The sequence below is a fragment of the Anolis carolinensis genome, chromosome 1 (assembly GCF_035594765.1).
Source record: "Anolis carolinensis isolate JA03-04 chromosome 1, rAnoCar3.1.pri, whole genome shotgun sequence".
Taxonomy (NCBI): domain Eukaryota; kingdom Metazoa; phylum Chordata; class Lepidosauria; order Squamata; family Dactyloidae; genus Anolis; species Anolis carolinensis.
In genome coordinates, this window is record NC_085841.1 from 64,828,847 (window position 1) to 64,853,101 (window position 24,255).

At 36.2% G+C, this 24,255-nt stretch overlaps 1 protein-coding gene across 9 annotated transcripts in view; it reads left to right on the plus strand.

Moving 5' to 3' along the window:
• wdr27 (WD repeat domain 27) overlaps positions 1 to 24,255 on the plus strand; it is a 109,131-nt gene that overhangs the window by 41,903 nt on the left and 42,973 nt on the right. For 8 of the 9 annotated variants that reach the window (XM_062975958.1, XM_062975968.1, XM_062975964.1 and 5 more), the window contains 2 exons: positions 10,232 to 10,329; positions 15,281 to 15,383. In XM_062975958.1, coding sequence (XP_062832028.1) covers positions 10,232 to 10,329; positions 15,281 to 15,383 — 201 coding nt within the window. Of the gene's footprint in view, positions 1 to 10,231; positions 10,330 to 15,280; positions 15,384 to 24,255 lie in introns of those variants that run through there. The other variant, XR_010004546.1, reaches the window with a different exon arrangement.

Genomic DNA, 24,255 nt, shown 5'->3' on the forward strand with positions numbered 1-24,255 from the left:
GCGTACATTAATTGGAGACAATGTTCTTCCTGTTCTTGCCTGACTTGTTAGCTGATGTCACTGGAAAGCCCCCTGTATATACAGGAATTTTAGATCAAACTTCTGAATAAGAGACTGAGAGAGGAAAAATGATATTAATCCTAAGGCCAATTTTAGCCATAGGATTTTTTATCCCAGTGTAAAACATGGGATTACACTGTTTCTGAAATAATTTAATTGGACCATCAATAAAGTTTCCTTGGGTGCCTTCTTTAATAATCTCCTGCCTCAAGATGCTCAAATTCCTTTCAAATATACTTGAATATCAGAAATCGATACATAGCTTCATCTGTACCTGTTTGCTGATATATTCATTTTGACCTTCTTCTAAACAAATACCCATATCTTCAGTGAACAATGATTATGTATTACTTATAACTTCCAGACATATTAAAACTAAGGAGAAGGAATATTTACCAGTATAAACAGTCATGTTTTTGAGCATTGGCTCTGAATATTATCTTAGCTGTGACAGTCACACAAAACTATTTTATATAGCAAAATTGAAATGGATGGAATATGGAATGTAGGAATCAGGAATAGCTTTAACTGCTTAGGAGGAAAACAGACAGCTGCTAACTGCTGTTTACCAAAGAACTGAGGCGTCCACTTGCCATCTTGGATTAATTATGCACATAGTAAAAGAAATACCATCCCTTGGTACATGATAAAGGACTATTTATTACTCATAAGAATAAAATTTACTTTATTGCTGGAATTGTACATTATTTTGTAAATAGCCTTATATTTTTGAGAATTATTTCAGAAATATTCGATTACTTATTTATTTATTTTGTGTCAAAAGCATTGCATAATAAATAAGTTTAAAAGTGATAAAATAAAGGAATCACAAACAGCTAAATTGTTTTAGACCAAAAGTGGGCAACGGCAATTTCATTGTCCGTAGCTTTAAACAACTCCTCCTCCCTGCATGAGGCAGGGCATTGTGGGCAAGCATACATATGAGGAGTTGTTTGTTCTGCTCCACAGTCACACAAGGTGGAGGATTCCTCCAGATAGTGCCATCTTGCCAGGTTGTCTTTAGATCTGCCCACTCTGCTTCTCAGTCTGTTTAGGGACTTCCAAGTTGCCCATTCTTGGTTTGCCCCTGGAGGCAGACCTCCATGGGGGGCCATCCAGTTGAGATTGCCTGGTTTATCTGCCCAGAGGGACACCCTTGCTGCTGCTGGGGGAACATCAAGAGGAGTGGTGGTTCTCATGAAGCTCCTCCTTGATTTGAGTCTACTGGGAGGAGGCTGATAGTCATGCAGTGGGTGGCTTTCACAATGTTCAACCTTATTTCTCTCACCGTTAGCAGCAACTTCCTGTTGCACATCAGGGGGGGCAATGCCAGCTAGCTTATAGAGTTTATCAACAGGTGTAGGTTTAAGGCATCCTGTGATTATTCTACATGTTTCGTTTAGTGCTATGTCCACCTGCTTCACATGGACAGACTTGTGCCAGACAGGACAGGCGTATTCAGCAGTTGAGAAAGACAAGGCCAGGGCTGATGTTCTTATTAATTGTGGGTCTGCACCCCATGCGTTGCCAGTAAGTTTCCACAGGATGTTATTGCATGCAGCTGCTTTGTGTTCATGCAGTGTTTCCTATATGTTAGTGTTTGATCTAAGGTGACACCAAGATGTTTAGGATGGAAACAGTGTTCGAGCTCTTGGTCTTCCCAAGTTGGCTTCACGGTTACGTAGGTGGAAAGCACACACTTGTGTCTTGGCAGGATTAGGCTTCAGGTGGTTATCTTTGTAGTAGCTGGAGAGATCTTTCAAGGTATTAGTGAGTTGGCTTTCAACTGTTTCAAAATCTTGCGCTGGTGTTGTAAGACCAAGGTCATCAGCATATATAAAGCTCTTTGTGAGTGGTGGTTGTGGCTGATCGTTCGTGAAGATGTTAAACAAGGTCGGTGCAAGAACGCTTCCTTGGGGTAAACCATTCTTTTGCCTCCTCCATCTACTTTCCCGGCCCTGAAACTCCACATAGAAGCTGCGGTTTTCTAGGAGGGTCTAGACAGTTTTTGTAAAATCTAAGTCCCAGGTGATATGGTAGACTTTATGCAGCATTTCTCTATGTTGCACCATGTCATAGGCTGCCGTAAGGTCCACAAAAACTGTTCCCGTAATGCAACCTTTCTCATAGCCTTCCTCGATATGCTCAGTCAGATGAAGAATTTGACCTGTACAGTTTTTCGCTGGTCTGAAACCTGCTTGTTGTGCAATAAGCCTAAGTTCGATGACAGGTCCTAATCGATTTAATAGCATCCTCTCATATACTTGATATAGATGACATAAGAGGGAGATTGGTCAGTAGTTCCTGGCATTGGAGGCATCTTTTAAGGTTTTAAAATGGCAATGATCTTAGTTTTCCTCCATACTCTGGGAATCTGTTTGTGTGCCAAGCATTGATTGTAAAATTTCAAAAGCCAGTTTTCAGCTTTGGGTCCCAAATGTTTGGTTTGCTCCATCATTAAGTCATCTAGGCCAGATGCTTTACCAGTTTTACATTGTTTGATAGCTTCTCTGAGTTCTTTCAGGTTTAGAGGAGAAGACAACTGGTGGGTTTCAAGTTCTGGCACCCTGTTGATTTTGATTCGATTACTAGAGCAGCAGCACATCATCACCATCATCATATTATTGTGCCTGTCTCTCTCTGTGAGTCGATGCAGGGAACAACAACAACAAATGCTATAACATATAACATCAATACATATGAAAATCCATCAAATACTTTAAAACTGTAATTTAAAATAATCTGGATAGGATCCATATTTTAATATAAATCTAATGAATGAGACATCTTTCACTATTATTACATAAACATCCTGAATAAACCCATTTATCCCTATTTGTGAAATCTTGCTGTCTGAAAATATCACTTAATAGCTATACCCAATCGTCAAGAGAATTCTTGAAATTTTTGGTAGGTCCTTCTAATTTTAATGTTGTTCTTTGTAACAAACAAGATTTTTAGCTAGGCGTAACTATGTCAAGTTGTTGTAACAAAATCAGCAAAGAATCTTGCAGCACCTTACTAATGTAAATGTTTTTATTAGGCTACATTTTTCATGGAGTACAGTCCTGTCTATTGGATATATGCATGGTCCTCATGGTGTGACCTGGGGTTCATAAAAGCTTATATTAAATAAAACATAGATTGTTTAGATACTGCAACTTTCTTATAATCATAAAGCTTATGAAAAGTAAAACATCATAATGGTCTGTAGAGAAAAGCAAACCTGGAGCTAATTTGGGGCTAATTACATTTAACAGGAGCCTTTTGAGTAACTTTTGAAGAACAACAATACTGTTTATTAACTACTGAATGAAATCTTGACTGACTAACTTGGTGGGTGGCGTAGGAGAAAAAAATCATGATGTTTTGTGAACAGAGAAAGTCTAGTTTAACTTTCTTTGTTGCCCTTTATGTATGTTTTGAATGACTTCTGCATTGCAATGTAATACCTTGAGGAATGCTTAATAGAATGAACAAATGAATGAATGAAGCTGAGTGTTCATTTAAAAAAATATGGTGACAATCTTATTTAGGAATGCTTTTCCATAGAAGCTTGTCTGGCCACTATTTTACTGGCTTTTGGCAGATATTTAAAACTTGGTTTCATAAAAAAACATTTATGCAGGATGAGATTAATTGATGCTAGTTTTTTTTCCTATCACTGGAATTTTTATGGACATTTTTATGTGTATTTGTGGCTATCATAATTTAAACTGCTTTCTGGATTGGGTTTAAGTTTAATTCCTTATGGTGGTTTATATTCTTCTAGTATATTGATTACCATCCTGAACTTATTGTGTACTTTTGCAAATACATGTATTTCAGAGCAAGGATCCAAAAGGGACATTGTAACGATCTCCCCATTGGTGCCGTCATACACACATGCACAAGCCAGTTCTTTAGGACTCAGAAACAGTGAGAAGCCAGTTCCTGGGTATTATTAAAGGCAGCAGAAGCAGATAAAATAATTATGTCATACTGCTATTGCAATTTAGGATTTAGAACTAGCTATCTATATATAATATCACTTGATAAAGATTTATATAATTTTTCTGGTAATCGGTGCTGAGTATCCACTAAATTAAAATTAGAATCAGAAGTTGTGAAAAAAAGAGGATTTCTAGCAATTAAAGCCTATAGTTTTTATTTGTTTTTAACAGTTTTTAAAAGCTGCTATACATTGCCTTAGGTGCCCCAATGAGCTAAGAGTGAATAAATAAATACTTTTTGTAAATAAATATGTATAATGAGCTCAGAGTTGCATCTAAGCAAACAGCAAGTGAAGACAGTTAAGATGGGTTAGGGCCTGATCAGGGCTACAACTCCAAAGCTTATTTCAAGATATTAATAATTAATATGGGATGTTAAGTTTAAAAATTATTTGTTAATGTTAAACACAAAACTGGGAGATTATTTTTTGCCAATTACATTAATAATGAGAACTGTTTAAACCCATTAAATTCTTTTTCATGGTCTTTGTGACTCATATTTATGGAATTCTGTTCAGATCATTTTCTGAAATCTCTTGAGCTCAGTCTCTTTATCTGAAGGTCTTTCCCCTCCCATATGCTGCACATGCTCAGTACTACTCCTTCTCAAACTCTTTCATTTCTCTTTTGACCATCATTATAATCACATAATAGAATCTCTCTTCATTGTCATATTTTCTTCATTTTTCTTCTAGTTCATGGCTTCTACAGCATTTTCAAGAGCGGTGTCTTCTGCATCCTGGATCTGACAAATGGACAGCTCTTTTGGAGGAGGCTCACACTATACTCCCATTGAACAAACTGTTACCACCAGGCCCATTGGAGTTGGTAACTGTGTCCTTTGGGAGATGGCTATTCAAACTGCTGGCCTTGCCACCAAAAACAGGCTTCTTGTATAGCCTCTACAGGCCTTGCCTTAGATTAAGGCACCTTAATCTAAGCAGGCTTTATCTAGTTTCTAAGAAGAAGAAGAGCTTTCAAATGATTCAGAGTCTTAACTGTGCTGTCATTTTTCAGGGGACCTTTATCTTGTCAGACGAAATCCACATTATCTTCAGCTCATCCAAAGAGGTTGGGTGACTAATGGCACCTGGTAACATCATCTTGTTGGTACTGCCTGTTCAGGTTCTTCAAGTTACAGTCAGTTTTGACTATTAGTGTTTGTCTATATCAATGCTTGGGTCATCTATTTCAATTCTGGAACATTCAGAAGAAAAGCTTCTCTCCCCAAAATTGAACCCAACAGATGTCTGGTGTTTAGGGCCACACTGAGGACAAGGTGCTCAATCTGTTTTCCATCTGTACTTTTGTGAAAGGCCAAGCCACCATTCCAACTTTCCATAGCTTTACACAGATCTAGGTCTCCAGCTCATTAGGTAAGTCTTCACACACTGTAAGAGCTTTATTGTCTTCATGAGCAATCTTGTCATCATCTTCCTCCCCCAGCTCCACCAGGGTGGTTTTACTATGAGGATTACTGAGCATGTCCTCCACCAAGCAGAAAAAGGTACTACTCATACAATTCCGGAGAATTCTGTATCCTATACTCACTGAAGTCTTCCTGTCATTAAGACTCTACTGAATTCAGAGGTTCATCTGTCACAAAAGCCCCATAAGCAATGTCTCTTTTACACCTATCTCCATTTCCTTCATTTCATTAGTTGTCTTTGTAGATCAGGCTGGATAAACCAGGTCTAAGGAAGCAACACTTCTGGCTCCTCCTACTTTTTATGTGCAGGCATAAGCTACTCTATTGATGATGGGATCACCAGTGTGCACTTCACAGCAATACTTTGTTTCCACAACTCTTCCTACATTTGAAATATTGAGTGGGAAAAATTCTTCCACATCTCAATCTTTTACCTTTGTTTCCAATGTCTCTGATTCTGATTTTTCTTCTTTTTCTCCACTTAAAGAGTCTTCAGAACCAACCAGGACGCACCATCTCCACTAGATTCTGTATATTGAAAGAATCATACAATCATAGAATCACAAACTTTTCTTGACCTTCCTATCAATCTATCAAAGAACACCTCTCGTATTGCACTTTATCTTTCATGGGAGGAAAATATCTAGGCCAATGTTCTCAGTAGATTGCAGAATTAGGTCTTCCATGATGTATTTGACTATTGGGCCTTCTGGAAGTGGATCTATTTGACAGTGCGGACAACCATCAGTGACATTCCTGTTGTGCTCAAGGAGCTTCCTGGGCAGACATAATAGATATTACATTTTTTTCCAACTGGGAATGGTCCTTACTCTGTGATTTCCCTCCCTCAGGAACAATGATGCAAACTGCATTCTAGTTATATTTTGGTGGCCTCATCAGCCATAGTTTCCTGTGCTTCTTCCAAAATTTCATTGTCCAAAATTTCATTGTCTCTGTTGCTGGCTTATACCCCTTTGTAATGGAACTACTGGCTAATGTAATAAGAGAAGAGGGTAGTATAAAAGGAATAGGACTAAAAGAGAAATATAAAATAAATTTGTTTGCAAACGATACCCTTTTATCAATGGAACAGCCAATAAAACAATGGGAGAAAATAGAGGCTCATTTAACAAAATTTGGATTAATAACAGGTTTACAAATTAATTGGAACAAATCAGAAATGATGATATTTAACTATCAAGAAGAAGAGATAAAAAAATAAAACAGGAGGGGAAAATCAAAATTAAAGAAACAATTAAATATTTAGGGATAAATATAACTAAAGAATTAAAAATTTTGGAAACACACAATTTAACCAAATTAAGAAAGGAAATTAATAAGAAATTGGTGGAGTATAATAAACTCAAATGATCATGGTTTGGTAGGATATCATTAGTCAAAATGAAGATAGGATGTTTTAAAGATGTTTTTTAAAGATGTTTTTAAGATGTTTTTTAAATTGTTGATTTTAGCCGGTTCTTGTAAGCCGCTCCGAGCCCTAGGGGAGTGGCGGCATATAAGTTTGAAAAATAAATAAATAAATAAATAAATAAATAACAGGCTGTGTGTCATCTGGACTTTTTTATTTAGAATGCTACCTGTAGAAATTTCAGATCAAGAAATAAAAAATTGGCAAAGTATGTTAAATTTATATTGTAATGGGGATAAAAAGCTAGAATAAATAAAAGCTTATGGTATAGACCACAGAAAGAAGGAAGCCTTGGACTTCTAAATCTTAAACTGTATTATCACTCCAATCAAATAAGATATATAGTAAACTGCCTAGCTAAACAAAAGAGCTTGGAGTGGCTATAAGAAGACGATAAAAATTTAGAATTGAAACTAGAATATATTTTTTGCAGGAACAATAGAGAAAAGGATACAAAGAAATGGTATAGTAATTTAAACAACCCCTTTCTAAAAAATATCCTGAAGATTTGGGGAAGATACAAAAAAAACCCCCTAATGCCAAGTATTTCTGCTATCATGCTAGTTCTAATGACAGAAAACTTCCCAGTAAATTTGAAAAAACAACTAGAAGCAGAATTTAATGGAAGAGGTATAATGAAAGTAAAAGATTGGGATCTGAAGATGGTAAATATGGAAAGGATTAAAAATGAATTAAGAGGAAGAGACTTTGAGTGGTACAAGTATTTACAATTAGGGAAATGGTCAAATTATTTAAGGAAAAAGTATAATGGGGGTAGGGAATATACAAAAATAGAAAAGATGATAATTCAAAGGGAGACTAAAGAAGAGAATGTAGTATTAAAAGGTACAGTAAGCAATATCTATAAACTACTAACGGATGAACAGGAACAAGTTCATTTGAAGGAAATATGGGTAGTAGATTTGGGGGGAAAATTGAATAATCAAGAATGGGGAAGGATATGGAATATGAGATTATTAAAAAAAATATGTCCATAAGAATTAAGGAAAATTATTACAAAATGGTATGGAGGTGGTACCTAACTCCCATCAGATTAAATCAGATAGATAAAAAATACACAAATCAGTGCTGGAGAGGCTGTCAGGAAATAGGGTCATATCTTCATATGTGGTGGTCATGTAAAATTATACAACAATTTTGGGAAATGATATTTAAAGAAATAAGAGCAATAATAAAAATAGAGATAATGAATACACCTAAATCAGCATTATTAATTATGCATGATAATATCCTCTCACAAAAGGAGAAAGAATTGGTTTCTAATTTGATAACTGCAGCAAAATTGCTAATAGCAAAAAACTGCAAAGAAAAAAAGGAAATCCAATTAGAAGAATGGTACAGGGAAATTTGGAACATAGCAATTAATGATAAGCTGACTTGCAATATTAAAATTAAAAAGGAAATATCAAAACAAATATTTTTGGAAAATATGAAGAAAATTTATTGAGTATATTTTTAATGAGGGAAAGGGGTATAAGCCTCCTGTGCTTCTTGATCCATCTTGTTGATGCTTTCACAGGACTCTTGTTGGCTCTAAATCTCTTTACCCAATCCAAATCTTCTCACCCTTCACCTCATAGCATGGAGGATATCCCCCTGGAGGTGTTAACTTTATACTGACATAAGACTACTCCCTTTTCTCCATGACATTCATCTGGATTGGCACATAGTTTCCATAAACCATGTTCTTTGGTTCCTGTTGCGTTTAGCATCTCAATTTCTTCAATACCACATTCATTCCATCTCAAGATATTTTTTCTTAATTTGTTCACCGCTTGGTTTAAATTTTCCTTGAAAGGTTTTGTGAATATCTTTTCTTCTCAAATTCTTAATACTCCATCTTTTAATCTACACTTGGTTCTCTACCAGTTGTTAAGATGTCCTTTCAAACTCGTGGCCTCGTGTGATTTATTCTTTTTCATGTGAAAGATTGAGTTTCTTATTACCATCACTTCTACAAAGATAGCCAGTGAACTAGCTGCGTTGTGAGTAGAGCTGCTGTTCCTCAAATAACACAGAAAAGGTGGTTCTGTTTCCAAATGTCATTTTCTTCCAGAGTGGCTTCATCCTTCCATTTGTCTCAGCAATTCTCACTTCTGAGTTCTTTCCCAAATCTGTCAACCGGCAATGAATGGGCTTGGCAAACACTAGATATGTTCTTGCCTTCTCTGTTGATTGAACAAAACTTTTCACAAAATTTCCTGGACTCTCTGTCTGCTATCTTGTCAAGCAAGGTTTTCCAAGCTTATTTGCAGAACATTTCTGAATAGTTGGCAGCTACCATCTCATGAGCCTACAAGACTGCTAGGAAACCAGAGACTTCCTCTGTCTGTTTCCATTCCACAAAAGCTGTTTCCACTTCTGCAGTTTTCGCTAATATATCCATCCATGTCCTCAGTCTAGCTGCAGCTTCTTGGGTCAGATTCTTAACTACTTCAGAGTTGATGTTCAAATCAGAGATTACTACTTTTGGCTTATTAGTGCTTCATTTATCACAAGTATAGTCACCCTTCATCTAGGTGTGTTGAACTTGCCAATATGCTATGTGTGAGTCACAGAGACCACAAAGAAGAAAAATGGCAGGCTTATCTCTAACTATGGTTCTTTGAGTGTCAGCTATGAAGTCATACTTCCCACCTGCCTAACATCTCTTACTATGCTCAGTTTTCTTGGTTACTGGCCAATCTGGGAGACTTGAAACTGAGGGGGTTGAACTTGGGTGACTTCATTCAGACTTTCGGGTGGATGACATCAGTGTACTGATGATACTGACATCCACCTCTTCTCACTGAAGTCAGATTGGGTTTTGCAGATGCTGGATTTGTGGTTGGAGGATGTAACACGTTGGATTCGGTCCTCCTCTGTGATACACCAGTGCATGAATATACTGACATGCAAGAGAGTTTTTTCTTCCAGAGCATCCTTGTTGTAGAATGCCCTCTGCGCCTCCAAGCTCAGTTGGTGTCATGGGTCCTCATTCCAGGACCAGTTTGAAATGTGACTTTTTATTAAAGATCTTTGGGCTTAACAGTTGTATCCAAACCTGTACAATTAAAGTGTTTTGGCTTGTTGAATATGTGTTAATATGTTCAAACTAGTATTTACTCTTTACAGTCATAAAGTGCTTTGAACTGTTTCAATTAATTTTAATTGCATGATGATTTATGTTCCTATAACATACATAGGATATAAATATTTAATAAATAAATTAGTATAATATGATTGCTAATGTCGTTTTATAAATAATGTGTTCAAATTCCTACACATTCACCAATTGTAAATTAATGTTTTGCCTTTCAGGGTTCGGCTTTTAGCAGTCAGCAGTGTGAAGCTTACAATCTCTTCTTAACAACAGCTATTGGTGATGGTATCAAGCTCTGGGATTTGAGAACATTAAGGTAGCAAATGAAACTTGCAAAAGCTTATTCCTTTATATATGTGTTGGTCCTTAAGGTGTATTAATTATGCAGCGTAGGTGTAAACTGTGTCACTGAGCACAGCTCTTGGGCTACATATGAGCCTCAGGGCTGCTTTTGTTACCCTCAGCTATGCCACTGTACCCAGAATGCTCTTGTTTTGCTCCCCCAAAATGGGATGGTGAGCAGGCTCTCAGAAACCTTCAAAAGTGGCAATTCACCTTTTAAATAAGTCACATTCCTGCACTTATTAACATCAAAAATTCCTTTTTTAAAAAAAAGAAGAAGAAAAAAGTAGTTTTCCTACTACTTCCAGATTTTACTTCCATTTTGTCAGTTCCCGGAGAACACAGAGGGTCTGGGGTGGTATGTGTGTGTGTGGAATTGTCCTTTAATCCCACCAGAGCTGCCATTCATCAAACATATTTTCATAAGGATCCATGACTGATTCTTAAGTGAACTCTCTTTTGTAATACATGAGATGGCCAGAACTCAGAAGGTGTCTTTTCAAAATAAAAGATATGGATGTGAAATTAATGTAAAATCAATGGATTTTTTTTAAAAAAAGAATTAGGTAAGGAAAGGTACTGTTTTAGCCTTGAAAATCTATTCAATTTGACTATATATAAAAAACTGAATGATTACAAACTGGGGCAGCAGTTCAAGAAGGAGCATATATAGGGAGATTGCTGTAAATCATTACAGTGGAGAAAATATCCAAGTGAATTGTTGTGAGAAAAATGCTTTCAAAGAATATGGTAGCTAGCTTTATTTTTTCTTATTGCTTTATAATTTCATATTATCTTTTGGGGAGTGGGGAATTGGTAAGGCCTTGCCAAACTATAAAGGTTTATTACCTGTACCAAATGTCAAAACATAATAAAATTAGAGACTTTGGGATTTAGACTCTGTTGTCTCCTTATGTTTTTTTCATCAACTTGTTCAACTACAAACCACAAATAATGAAAAAGTTGAACGCATTTCACAGATCACTACTTAACTGCTGTCTTCTATTAAAACATCAATTTAAGCAGATTAGGTGAATGGTAGAATAGTTGAACGTAAAATCTGGGTAAGCAGTTTAACTGTAACTAAAGGCTATGTAATATGATGTTCTACACTGACAATCCTGCAGGAATATTTAGCATCTATATCAAGTGGAGTGCAATGTAGTCAGCGAAATATGAGCTTGTGGTAGCATCAAAAGAAAAATACTCAGGATGCTCTTGTAAGGTAAAAGGAAGAAACACTTACATTTATTGCTTCAGGAAATCCATCTTGGGATAGGAAAGGAGATAAGACTTCCTCAAAAGAAAAATAATTTCCTAAATTCAGTAGAAAAGTCTCTAAGAGCTAGGTCTTATGTGTGGCTAAAAGGCATTAACAGGCTGGAGCCTCACGGTTCTCTTCCTAGACAAAAGGAGACAAATGATTAACTGATTTTTGGAAGAAGGGGAAAGTAACCTCTGAAGGAAGGAAGGAAGGAAGGAGGCAAAACGCTTAAGTATAGAAATCGTATGAAGAAATAGCGAGGTGAAACAAAAGGGCAAGCATGCTCCCTCTGACTTTATACAAGTCTTGATGCCTTTTTGCTTCCAATAAATAATTCCCCAGAAAATCCTTTTTCCTACCCCCCACCCTATTTATAGTGGTATCCTACTTATTTTTTGATGAAAATTTCAAAGAGCAAATAATTGATTTGTTTCAGTACCTGTTTGCTGATTATCAAATAGGATGTCCTCAACTAGTCAATATGCCAGAAAACCCTTTGTTTCCTCTTTCTTGGTGGGCTACCTCCCAAGTCTACCTCGCTTTGGAAGCTTAGGGAACTCTGCTCCCCAGAGTACTATCAACTACTATCAACTACAAGTACTATCAAAGTACCCAGTTTTACTGAGGTTCGAAATCTACTACTTCCTCCCACAGCCAGTTGTGCATTCTCAGTTGACACCCCCCCCCCCCCACTACCATTTCAATTCTGGTCTTTTTCTCCATTCCAGTATTTAGAATCATAGAATAGTAGAGTTGGAAGAGACCTCATGGGCCATCTAGTCCAACCCCCCGCTAAGAAGCAGGAAATCGCATTCAAAGCACCCCCGACAGATGGCCATCCAGCCTCTGTTTAAAAGCCTCCAAAGAAGGAGCCTCCATTGTTCAGCTATGGTAGAAACACACACACACAGATAAAAGCATCCTTTTTTAAATTATAAATTTGTATCTTCCCTGTCCCGTAATCACCTTGGGGCAGTGTACATGTCTTTCCTCTTTCTGACTTTGCTGTCATTTCAGCCTTGTAAGATCGGTCAGATAGATTTGAAATTTTATTTTGGATGGGGACTTGAACCTGACTCGTCTAATTCCCATTCCAACTTATAGAGCTTTACAGACGTGTTTACAAAAATCAATCAGTTTAGGGGAGCAGGATTTCTTAGGTGACTGAGGCTATCTAGATTTATTTTATGATGCAGTATGATGTTTTTATTATACAGTTATGTTTGTATAGGAACAATTTTTATCATCAGGTAAATATTTTAAAAATGCATTTATTTTATATCCAGCAAGGATTTTTTCAAAATGTCTCACAACAGTAATACAAAATCAAAAAGCGCTATTAAATTATGCTGGTTTCCTAATTCATTCCAGGCAGAATTTATGCTGTAGATTTTTATTTTAAAATGCTGGATTCAGCATATCTTAAGACCTTTACTCATAATTGCTTGTGCCATGAATGAAACTTTGCTCAAAGTTGCACTTTTATCAAAATCCAAACTGAACGGGAAAGGGATTTTGTTATGAAATACTCTCTACATTTTTGAAACGGAATATTTCCTTTCTCTTTGTGATCCAGACCATTCACTGGATATCTTATACAGTGCTAGACTGGAAGCAATGCCAAATGGAAAACCACTTACTGTTCTCTTCCATATTGGATGCAATCCATTAATTTCTTGTTACGAAGGGCAGTTTTCCAATCAACTGTTTACTCATGTTATATTTGCACCTTCTATTTCATACTTTTCTAATTTTCCTGATGAGAATATCATGTAGCATTGTGTTGAAGATTTGTTGAAAGAAATACATATACACACATGTATGTTTAATTAATTTTGTTGTTGGCAGTGTTTCAAAAGTATTTAACACTAGTCCCATTGAATAAGAAACTGAATATGGGATTGGAAAATATACTGGAGGAGCATTCAACAAAAGAAAGCAAGTTAGAATAAGGGGAAAAACTCCTGTTTTAGCTGGAAATGGAAAATTGACATGGAAATCTGTAGTTTAAAAGTAAAAAATGCATTCAACGAACTGTAAGAATTACAGGTTCCCTTTGCTTGATTGAACATTTGGAAACTTTGTTGTTTTGGAACAAAGAAAGCCCCCCAAATTGTATGTGTATTTGGAAATATCATTACTATTATCATATTAAAGAAAGAAATATTGAATGGTAGCTTTGAAGATATTTCATACATCAAGAAAGAGATGCTTTTCCTTTTCTTTTACTGCCTTTGTTTACAGTACCCTTATTGCCAGGAAGGGATGTGTCTTCTCTGTGTCTCAATCCTCCCTCAAGAATTTCTTAAACAGCATCTGTAACAAGTATCTTTAGTTAGATGCAGAACATGATCCACATTTGCATTTTCTTCATATAGCATTAAAAGATACTGCAAAGTCCAAAATACACAAGCAATTATACCTTTATTATGTCAGTTTCAAAATATAAATTGCATCATATGAGCTTTCAGAGCTTCATTGGCTTCTTCATCAGGCAAAGATGTTAAAAATCCTACAGGAAAAAATGGAGATGATATTCTGTTAGTTAAGATGGTGCTGATGGATTTCAGTACAGTCAGAGGCCATGTAAGGAGTAGAGAGCAACAAAAGTCAGGTAATAACATTTCAATTCCATTAAACTAACAAAAAAGTAACTTTTCTTGAGATTCAGCTGTCCCAGTCCTGCTAGTCTCCTTTGTGGAGAGAAAAAGGGGAGTATAACAACAGCAGCAGCAGCAGCAACAGCAGCAGCAACAACAGCAACCATCATCATCATCTTAGACAGCCAACATTGAATTTCTCCACAAGTTTCTGTACTGTGAAATCTGGCAAAAAAATTAGATGCTGTTTAGGTTAACTTGCCAAATTGGGAGTCCAGTGCAAATGTTTTACCTTTGTTGGAGATAGAAAACCTTGAAGGGTCAAGTCACAATCCATTGAAGAATCCAATGGGCTTTAAAAGCAAGTTTTCACCAGCCATATAAGATAACATCACAATGCATATTTTTGAGGATTTTTTCGGGGGGGGGGGGGGGGGTTGAAAAAAGGTATATAATTTTCATCCCTTATTTTTCCTGAGGTTCTTCCCTTTTCTCTCAGATGCCAGAAAGTCCAACTTGTTTTTAGAAGAATGAGAGTAGTGCTGATTTTATATCTCTAGATGCCTTAGCCATACTCTTCCCTATTTTTGATGCAATTGATTTGGGGAATGATTTATCAGGCAGGTGAATCTATTGCAGCATATATAGGTTAATACAAATGGTTTTTGTCATAGAGGTTGTAGTGAGAGTGTTCCTAGCTTCAAAGTATTACTCAAATGACTTGATCCTTTCCCACCCAGAGCATCTGTGTCCTGCCCTGTTAAAGTAAACAGGAAATACAGAAGAAATACAATATCCTCAATAAATTCACTTGCAGTTTACAACAGAGAATCATTGTTAGCTTTAGAAGCCAGTCATTGTACGTAATATATATTTGGCTTTTTGTCTACATTATCCAAATTCATCTGAGATCCAACATATGAATGCTATAGTGAATTATTTCTTTTGCATTTAGATTTTGAAAAAGTAAATATAGAGACATCTCCACAAAATGAATAATAAAATTTTAAAGCAATTAAAAAAAAGATAATCACTTTTATTTAAACTGTATTTTTGCAAAGGTGTGAACGACGCTTTGAAGGTCATAGCAGTCGCTGTCATCCTTGTGGGATTGCTGTTTCTCCTTGTGGACAATTCATTGCCAGTGGATCTGAAGATAAATGTGTATGTAATTGCTACTTTGCATGGCTGGGTATTGTTACAATGCTACATTTCCTTTGTTTTCCTAATCATATTAGTCCCCACACAAGGCAGTCCTCCTTCTCCAGTGAGATGATGACAGTGATGAAGGAAATAACACTGTGATTAAAGTAACATCATGGAATCTGACTTACATAGATTACTGGGGTGATGTGGAGTTTAATCACAAAGTGATTTATTGGAACCTATCAAGCCATAACTGCAACATAGGTTGTACTTAAGCCTTATCTGTTTTGCATATGAAAAAACCTCACTCACTTTTAAAGATTCAGCATTTTTGCTAACCTTTCATTTTTCATACTTCTGTAATAGCAGTCGTCTATCTGTAAATCAGCCTTGTAGTGTAATCACAAGGTGATTTTCTGATCTCCCTAATTTCTTTGAGTTTCTTCTTCAGAATCTTTCATTTATTTAGTTAACTATTTGGATATAAATCATGTTAATATACTATTGTAGTATAGTTCCATAAAAGAATGGAAATTGGTACCAATTAGTAGAGGGAGTACTTTATTTTAACATAGCCCTAAAGAGAATGTAATGAGATTTATGTTTTAGATAACTGATTTTGCATAAACACTACTGCAACACACACATACACATGAATGCTGACATATAGGATGTTTTCTGCAGTAAGTGGGCAAAACAACCATAGACCTGCAAGCATGATTCAGGAATCATTAAGTCTGCAATCTCGCCTATGACGTAACCAATGGCTAAACATTTCAACTCAGACAGCCCCTTTGATTTTACTCTGCATGGTACTTAGGTGTCTTTTTCATCCAAAATAAATTTTTGGATGTATAGACTCAAGACTGTACCACGTCCACTGAAGAATGCTAGAAACAGTGATATAAACCTTGTGTGCAGCTCAGTTTCATCAACATACACATTTTGTGTGTTACGTTTGTTAATTACTTTATTATATATAAGTATACACAAAAGGCATATATTGCAGCTTTAGGCACTAATTTCAGAGAACGACAGGTTATAAATAAACATAACAACAACAACAGCATACAAATTTGCCTATGGCTGCTGTACTCATATAGTAGGGGGTTCTTAATTTTGTGGGGGGGGGGTTGCATCTCTGTGTTTGCATCTCTGTTTGCTTGCATGCTTTTGGGTTGTTTTTGGTTTTTGTTAAATGAAGATGGTTTGCATACTTGTATATGTTCTGAACCAATCGACAATGGAGTTTCAGTGAATGAGTGCAATATGAAATGTAACAGCCTGAACGTGATCTTGCTGTTTAGCTCTGGGTGAATAATGAAATGGAAGAATTGCAGCTTCTGTTTTCACTGTGTTCTCATAGTGTTTTAGATATCTAGAGTTTGATAATATTTGAACTTATCAAATAAGTTGAATGTTATGGCCACCTTTTCTCCTACACCACATCCAAAGATTCTGTCATATCTTTGTCATATCTGCATTACAACATATCTGGTTACAGTACTTGGATTTTGCAATACAGGATTTTTAAAGATATCTATCTATCTTGTTTTTTGTTTGTTTGTTGATCTGAATCTGCAGCTGTTCCAAATATGCTGAAAATTAAGCAGGAATCAATATGCTGTAGACACATGATGGCATTTCTATTTTCACAACAGTGAATGTTTGGGATCAAAGTTTGTAATGAATTTCAAAAGGTTCCTTTTCAATATATTCAAGATTATGGGTATACTGCATTGGGATACATATTGTAACCAAGTAGCACATGGTGTTCTCCCAGTGCCCCTCCTAATTTGCTCTTTCGTCTGGGAGCTGCTCCAAGAATGTTTTGGGGGGGGGGGGGAGGCAGCAGATGTATCCAGCACTGTGCTAGTTATTATCTGAGACTTCCCAAGGCTCCTCTGGCACTCTCTAAAGGTAGCATTATTAATGAATGCTTCTTTGCATCTCCCTCCACTTTTCACTAAGAAATTGGTGGGTTTTGTTGGGGATTTTGGCAACTGCTTAGTTGGAATAGAATTCCAACTTCCACAAACACCAAAATGTGGGTTACATTTTGTGGTAGGTAGGTAGGTTGGACTTATGCCACCATAACTCACTAAAAGGATGCAGCCTGAATTGCCAACAAAACAAAACTCTGTCATTGTGGTGACTTTTAAATGTTTCATCATAATTACATTGTTAGTTCCTGGAAAATAATTACCAGGAGGTGAAGTATGGGGAGGAAAAGGACTACCCTATGAGGAAACTATGCCTAGCCAAAATTTATAAGATATGTAACCATGAATTTGAACTTGGCCAGGTGCTATGTTCTTTTCTCTCAGTGTAGCAGTTTAAAGGGTAGAGTGGTGGAACCATATGAATACCCCTTAAAAGCAACACTTGCTGTCTATTCTGTAGCATCCTTTTCAGCGTTGCATGTTATTGTTTGCCAGACTATATTGGTTGGATATACCTTTAATCAGTGCTGAATTTACTGAAGTCACTGGTAGTTGTATAGTTGGCCCTTCACATTTGTGGGTTTGACTTTTGCAAATTTGATTATTCATGGATTTGATTTTAAAGTTGTCTCTGAGAGATCCTGTGGTCAAACTGTTGACCATAGAGTCATGCTAGAAAACCTAGAGATTTCTAGAGTGGTGTTCTCTCCGATTAAAAAAAATATTTGCAGTTTTTCACTTTTGTGGGAGTTCTGTGCCCCAACTCCAGGAAATATGGAGGACTGACTGTTTACTGTTTATGATAGAATGTGAAAAGGGCTGCTCTTCTGTCTTCCCATGAAATGTTGGCAATTTTTGCTAGTTTTTTTGGTGCCAAATATTTGAATCTAGAAAAAAAGTTACCTCTTCACTACAATTATAGTATTTTAGACACCAGGAATTCAATTTATAAAATATAAGGACTTTTACTGCTTAATATAAAGAAATACACAATGAATAAAAACTCAAAAATGGCAATAATAGTGATAATCTTCCAAAATTCACAAGTGTTCGACAAGGAAGAATATTTGTTGGCAGCACTGCTTAAAAACAAAAATGAAACAATATTTATTTATTTATTTATCAAACTTATATGCCGCCACTCCCCTAGGGCTCGGAGCGGCTTACAAGAACCGGCTAAAATCAACAATTTAAAAAACATCTTTAAAAACGTCTTAAAAAACATCCTAAAAGCAGAAAATTGTGGGTTTGGTGCAAAAAGTGATACTCTGTAATGTTATACAAACAGGAGCTGAAGACAGTTGTCCTCCTGTTCCATACTTGTAAAAATGGGTTAAAAACATTATTCCTATAAAGAACCTAGCACAATTTTCTATTTAGATCAAACTCTGGAACATTTAACATGCTTCCCAGCAGTATTCTTGCTATCTTAATTTTAATTTAGTGGCCTTGGAGAATTCTGGGAATTTTAAGACTAAGGCTCCATGAGAAGAAATAATAAATAATAGTTATTTATGGGTTTGTCTCTTGTTTCTGGAGTACTCATCCATGGAAATGAGATCTTGCTAAATTAAATAATCTTGAATGTAAGTAAGGATAAGAAAGTAACAGATTCTTGTGTATTAGCCTAATTGATAGGCCAGCTCAACACTTTTTATCATAGTTAACATTTTATATAAATTATAACACCTTTTGGTGATCATATATTGACCGATAGTGGTGATACCTCAATCATGTTTGTATTGAAAGTATTAATTCCATCTAATGTGATTTACCAGTAGTTCATTGGAAAGCACTAGAGAGTATAAGAATGAAGTTAGAATTGGGTGAAACAAATACTTAGATTAACCTATGAAAACCAGTTAATGAACAGTTACTCTAATCCCAGTATCTAAAATTTGTTTAGAATTAGAATTACAGGTGTAGTTCAGTTAACAAAGTAGATGTGTTCCTGGGTTTCAATCCTTTGGTATCAGAAATAGAAATTGCATAGAAAAAATAGTGTCAGGTTCCTCATTATAAAAAGAAGAACAATTCAGCATATTTATTTTGCTGGAAACTTTGGCGTATCCCATGCCTTTGAGGGCATTCTGGTCAGCTAGATTGGGTCCAGTTTGGCCTGATCTGCTATATACAGTAGAGTCTCACTTATCCAAGCTAAACGGGCCAGTAGAAGCTTGGATAAGCGAATATCTTGGATAATAAGGAGAGATTAAGGAAAAGCCTATTAAACATCAAATTAGGTTGTGATTTGACAAATTAAGCATCAAAACATCATGTTATACAACAAATTTGACAGAAAAAGTAGTTCAATATGCAGAAATGTTATGTTGTAATTACTGTATTTACAACTTTAGCACCAAAATATCATGATATATCGAAAACATTGACTACAAAAATGGCTTGGATTATCCAGAGGCTTGGATAAGCGAGGCTTGGATAAGTGAGACTCTACTGTAAATGGGACAGTGGCATCATCACCCTTCCCCTGAGCTCATCAATGCAAGGAAAGGGAGTGGATATTGACCATGTCACTGCAGCTGCTGTTTCCAGACAACCACAGAGCTCTGTGCAACCTTTGCTGATATCAAAATGGGGCACAACCAACACGAATGATGAGAGCAATCACCCACTTCTTTTTGATGATAGCAGGGGTGCCCTATTATGACACCAGTAGAGGCCCCCATGCGACCAGATAATCCTCCTCCATTTTCCTGGTTTTGAGGATGCCTCTGACAGCATCAGGATGGGGTACTAGTGTGAGCAGGAAAAATGAATCACCCCTCTTTCTTCATGCTGGTCAGGTGGGTCACCCATTGTGATATGAACAGAGGCACCCACAACAGCCAGGAGCTTGGATGGAGCTATATGGCTGGTTAAGAGTAGCAGTAGTGGCATGGAGAAGGTAGGACTCAGCCTACTTTTTTTTTCTCCCCCCAAAGGGAATTTTTATTAATCATTATTATTTTATAATACATAATCATAGTTACCATACATTTTCCTTTTCCATTACTTTCTCCCTCCCCACCCCCACCCCACCCCCTTCCCTGTTGACAACTTACACCTTTTTTTCTTGTTACATGAGCCTTCTTTCCATTATTTCTAATTTTTTCTTCCAGCTTTCGTAATATGGTTTAATAGTCTATAGCCATTTGCTAAATGGAGTCCATATTTCTTTAATTTTCTTCTGTTTGTCTGACCATGGGTTTTTTTTTTGCTTCTTATAATGTCCATAATATCCAGTTGTATTTGATCCTACATATATTCATATCATTTTTCAAGTGTTCATTTCTTTTTATCCTTCCACCCCCATGCTCTAAACATTATAATCAATTCTTGGTCTTGGTCCTTAATTCTTCTATCCCCATGTATTCCTATTAACAGAATTTGCATATTTATATCAAATTTGGTTTTAGTATGTAATTCAACCTGGGTTAGAATTTGGTTCCAAATTTTTATCTCTTCACATTCCCACCATAGATGTGAGTACCATGCCTCCTGACTCCCACAATGCCAACATTTGGGATTTAATCCCTGAATCATGTGTGCTGGCTGAATTGGTGTTCTGTACCATTTTGTAACTATTTTCAGTTCTAATTCCTTATATTTGTCTATTTTTATTTTATTTAAACCATTGGCTATCTTTTTTATCTTTTCTTTTCCTAGGCCCCCTTTCTTTTCCCACTTGTTTTCCATTATTCTATACATAGACTCCTTATCTTCTATCATTCTTCCATATATTTTATTTAATCCTTTTTTAACCACCAAGTCTCTCTTTTAATATCTTGTCTATTATATTTTCTCCCTCATTACTTTCTTGCTTCTTGATTTGTTCCCAAATTCCTCTTAGTGTTAACCAATTTATCCCACCCCCTAATCTTTCCAATTGTTTCCATTCCATTAATTCCTTATTTTCATTATATAAATCTTTAATTTTACTATATCCCATTGGTTTCAATTTTTTTATAATACTCCTGTCCCCATTATTTCTTAAACTACCTATCAGGGCTTCTTTTGATAAATATAGCATCCATTTCGCTTTCCATTTCCCCCGTATTTTTAATGCTATTTTCCTGTGGCCTATTGTTTTTTCTATTCCCTCTTTTAAATTTTTTGTAAATATTCTATAGTCTCCTTGATTTTTATTTACTTTATTCTCTATTCTTATCCACTTCTCTTGCTTTTCCTCTACCAATTCCAACAACGCTTTCAGCTGGAATGCTTCGTAGTATTCTTGTAACTTAGGTATTCCCCATCCTATTTCTTTATTGGATCTATACAGCTCTTTATTACTTATTCTTGATTTTTTTTCCTCCACATACCACTTCCTTATTTCTCTATCCCATTTTTTGAATTTTTGTTGTGAAATCTCCAATGGTAGAGTTCGAAACAAATACAATAATTTGGGGAGTATACACATTTTAATTTATCTAATTCTCATTGAAATACTTAAGTTCTTATCCTTCCAATTAATCATTTATAGCTGTATCCTATTCCATGTCTTCTTATAGTTATAATCCCAGATCCTTGTTGGCTTATTAGTTAAATAAATTCCCAAATATTTAGTTTTGTTTTTTACAATCTGTATATCTTTTCTTTTCCGGATCTCTTCTAAAATTCCTTTCCCCAGGTTATACTCCAACAGCTCTGATTTTGTCAACCTGAGATTTTATAATAATCTTCCAATATTACTTCCAGTTCTTTCAAGGCGTCCAGTAGATTTTCTGTGATTATTAAAAAATTGTCCGCAAACTGATTCACTTTCACTTTCTCCTTTCCTGTCCTAAATCCTGTTATTCTACCATTGTTTTTCATTCTGTCTGCTAAATATTCTATAGCCATTGTGAATAACATTGGTGATATAGGACACTCCTGTTTAACACCTCTTTCAATGTCTATTTTTCTAGAATATCCTTCATTAACTTTCAGTTTTGCTACTCCTTTTCTATACATTTCTCTTATAACCTCTATGAATTCTTGTCCCAATCCCAAATTCTCCATCCTTTTAAATAAAAAGTTATGATTCACTGTCTCGAATGCTTTGTATACATCCAATTTAATAAATGCTATTTTTTCTTTTCTGTGCAATAATATTAAGCAAATTCCTAATTGGATGGCTGATATTTCTCCCCTTTAAATCCATATTGGTCTTCCCCTATCACTTTCGGTAATAAATCCTTTAGTCTATTTGCTGATATTTTCACAAATATTTTGTAATCCTTGTTCTTTAAACTAATTGGTCTATAAGAATTTACTTCTCTAGGATTCTTCCCTGGTTTGATAACTGTTATTATTTGTGCCTCCCTCCAAGACTCAGGTACTTCACCTCCTCTTATTATATTATTAAAAACTATTGCCAATTCCAGTATTAGTTCCTCCTTCATTTGTTTCTAAAACTCTGCTGTGTAACCATCAGCTCTGGGTGATTTTGCTTTTTTAAAGTTTCCTATTACCTCATCGATTTCCTGATATGAAATAACCCTTTGTAATTTTTTTGTCCTCTTCTCCCAATTTTTCTCAAACCCAGTCATCGCCTTGCAAATTATTTTCGCCTTTATATAATTTCTGGTAGAAATAAGCAAATATATCCCTTATACTTTTATTGTCCTTTACCAATTTTTTTCATCAAATATTTCTTTCACCCTTTGCTTTTCCTTTCTTTTTTAAAAAAATAGTCTACCAAGCGCCTTACTGAATTAACATTTGCCCTTTGGAAATCGTTTTTCACCATTATTTCTTTTTTCCATATATTAAATTTATCTATCTCCTCCAACTCCCCTTTCAACTTATCTATTTTTTTTGTTCTTTTTTCATACCTATTCTGAAGGTCCCTGTACTTATCTTCCAATTGCTTGATTATTGTATTTATTTCTTGATTCATACATTTCTTCTTGGCTATTTCATTCTTTATTAATAATCCTAGCGTGTTTCCCCGAAAATAAGACACCCCCATAAAATAAGACCTAGTACAGGTTTGGGGGACTTGCCAAATATAAGACTTCCCCCGAAAGTAAGACCTAGGAGGGAGCTGCCACCGCCGCAGCTCCCTTCTCCTTCTTCGGCTGGTGCTGTGCGAATAAGAAAGTGCTGCTCACGCTTTCCCCTCTCCCTTCCGTCGCTTTCCCCTTTGGTTGGCACTTGCTGAAGAGGGGGAAAGTAAAAGCAAGAGAAGCGCTGTGCGAATGAGCTCCTTTTCTCCTGCCTTTCCCTTTCCCTTCCACAGCTGCCGCTAAGGAAGAAGGGAGAGGCTTGCACTCTTCCTGCCTTCTCACTTTCCACGTGGCTCCCTTTCCTGCCTCCTTCCTCGCTGGGTGTGTGTCAGATAGTGTATGAAAACCAGGTACATTTTTCAAGAAGGGTCTATTATTATTATTTCTACATTTTGGAAGGGAGACAAATGAGGAAGGAGGCGTCATGGCTTAGGAAGAAAGAAAAAGCATTCGCTCCATATCTGGCTCATCTTGACCCAGATGCATTCTTTGCATCATTCTGCTGGAGACATTGCTGGCCTGCAACTCCCACCATTCCATAGCTAAGGCCTGATGGGACTTGTAGTGCAAAACCCACTTTCCATTGACCTTAAAAGAGTGCTCTGACCATCCACCTGAATGCTAAGTGTATGTGTGAGATGGGTAATGTGCAAACCCCACAAGCTGTTTCCTGTGGTCCTCCATCCTCTTTCTGTTCCATCCAACTGGGCCTTTGAGGCTATCAGTGCAGATCCCTGCACTGACAGCTTCAAACAAACTAACTAAACAAACAAAAACCCTGAAATTGTTCTTCACACCACTTAGATGCCACAAGGAGCCTTTTGAGTAAAAAAAAACCATTTTGGGGATAAAGGCAGATGACATGGGAAGGGAATGTAAGCTTGTAAGATCCAGTATGGGGATATCCATTCCTTGGACCTCTGGCAGTTACAGATCCCTCTTCTAAAATATAACAAT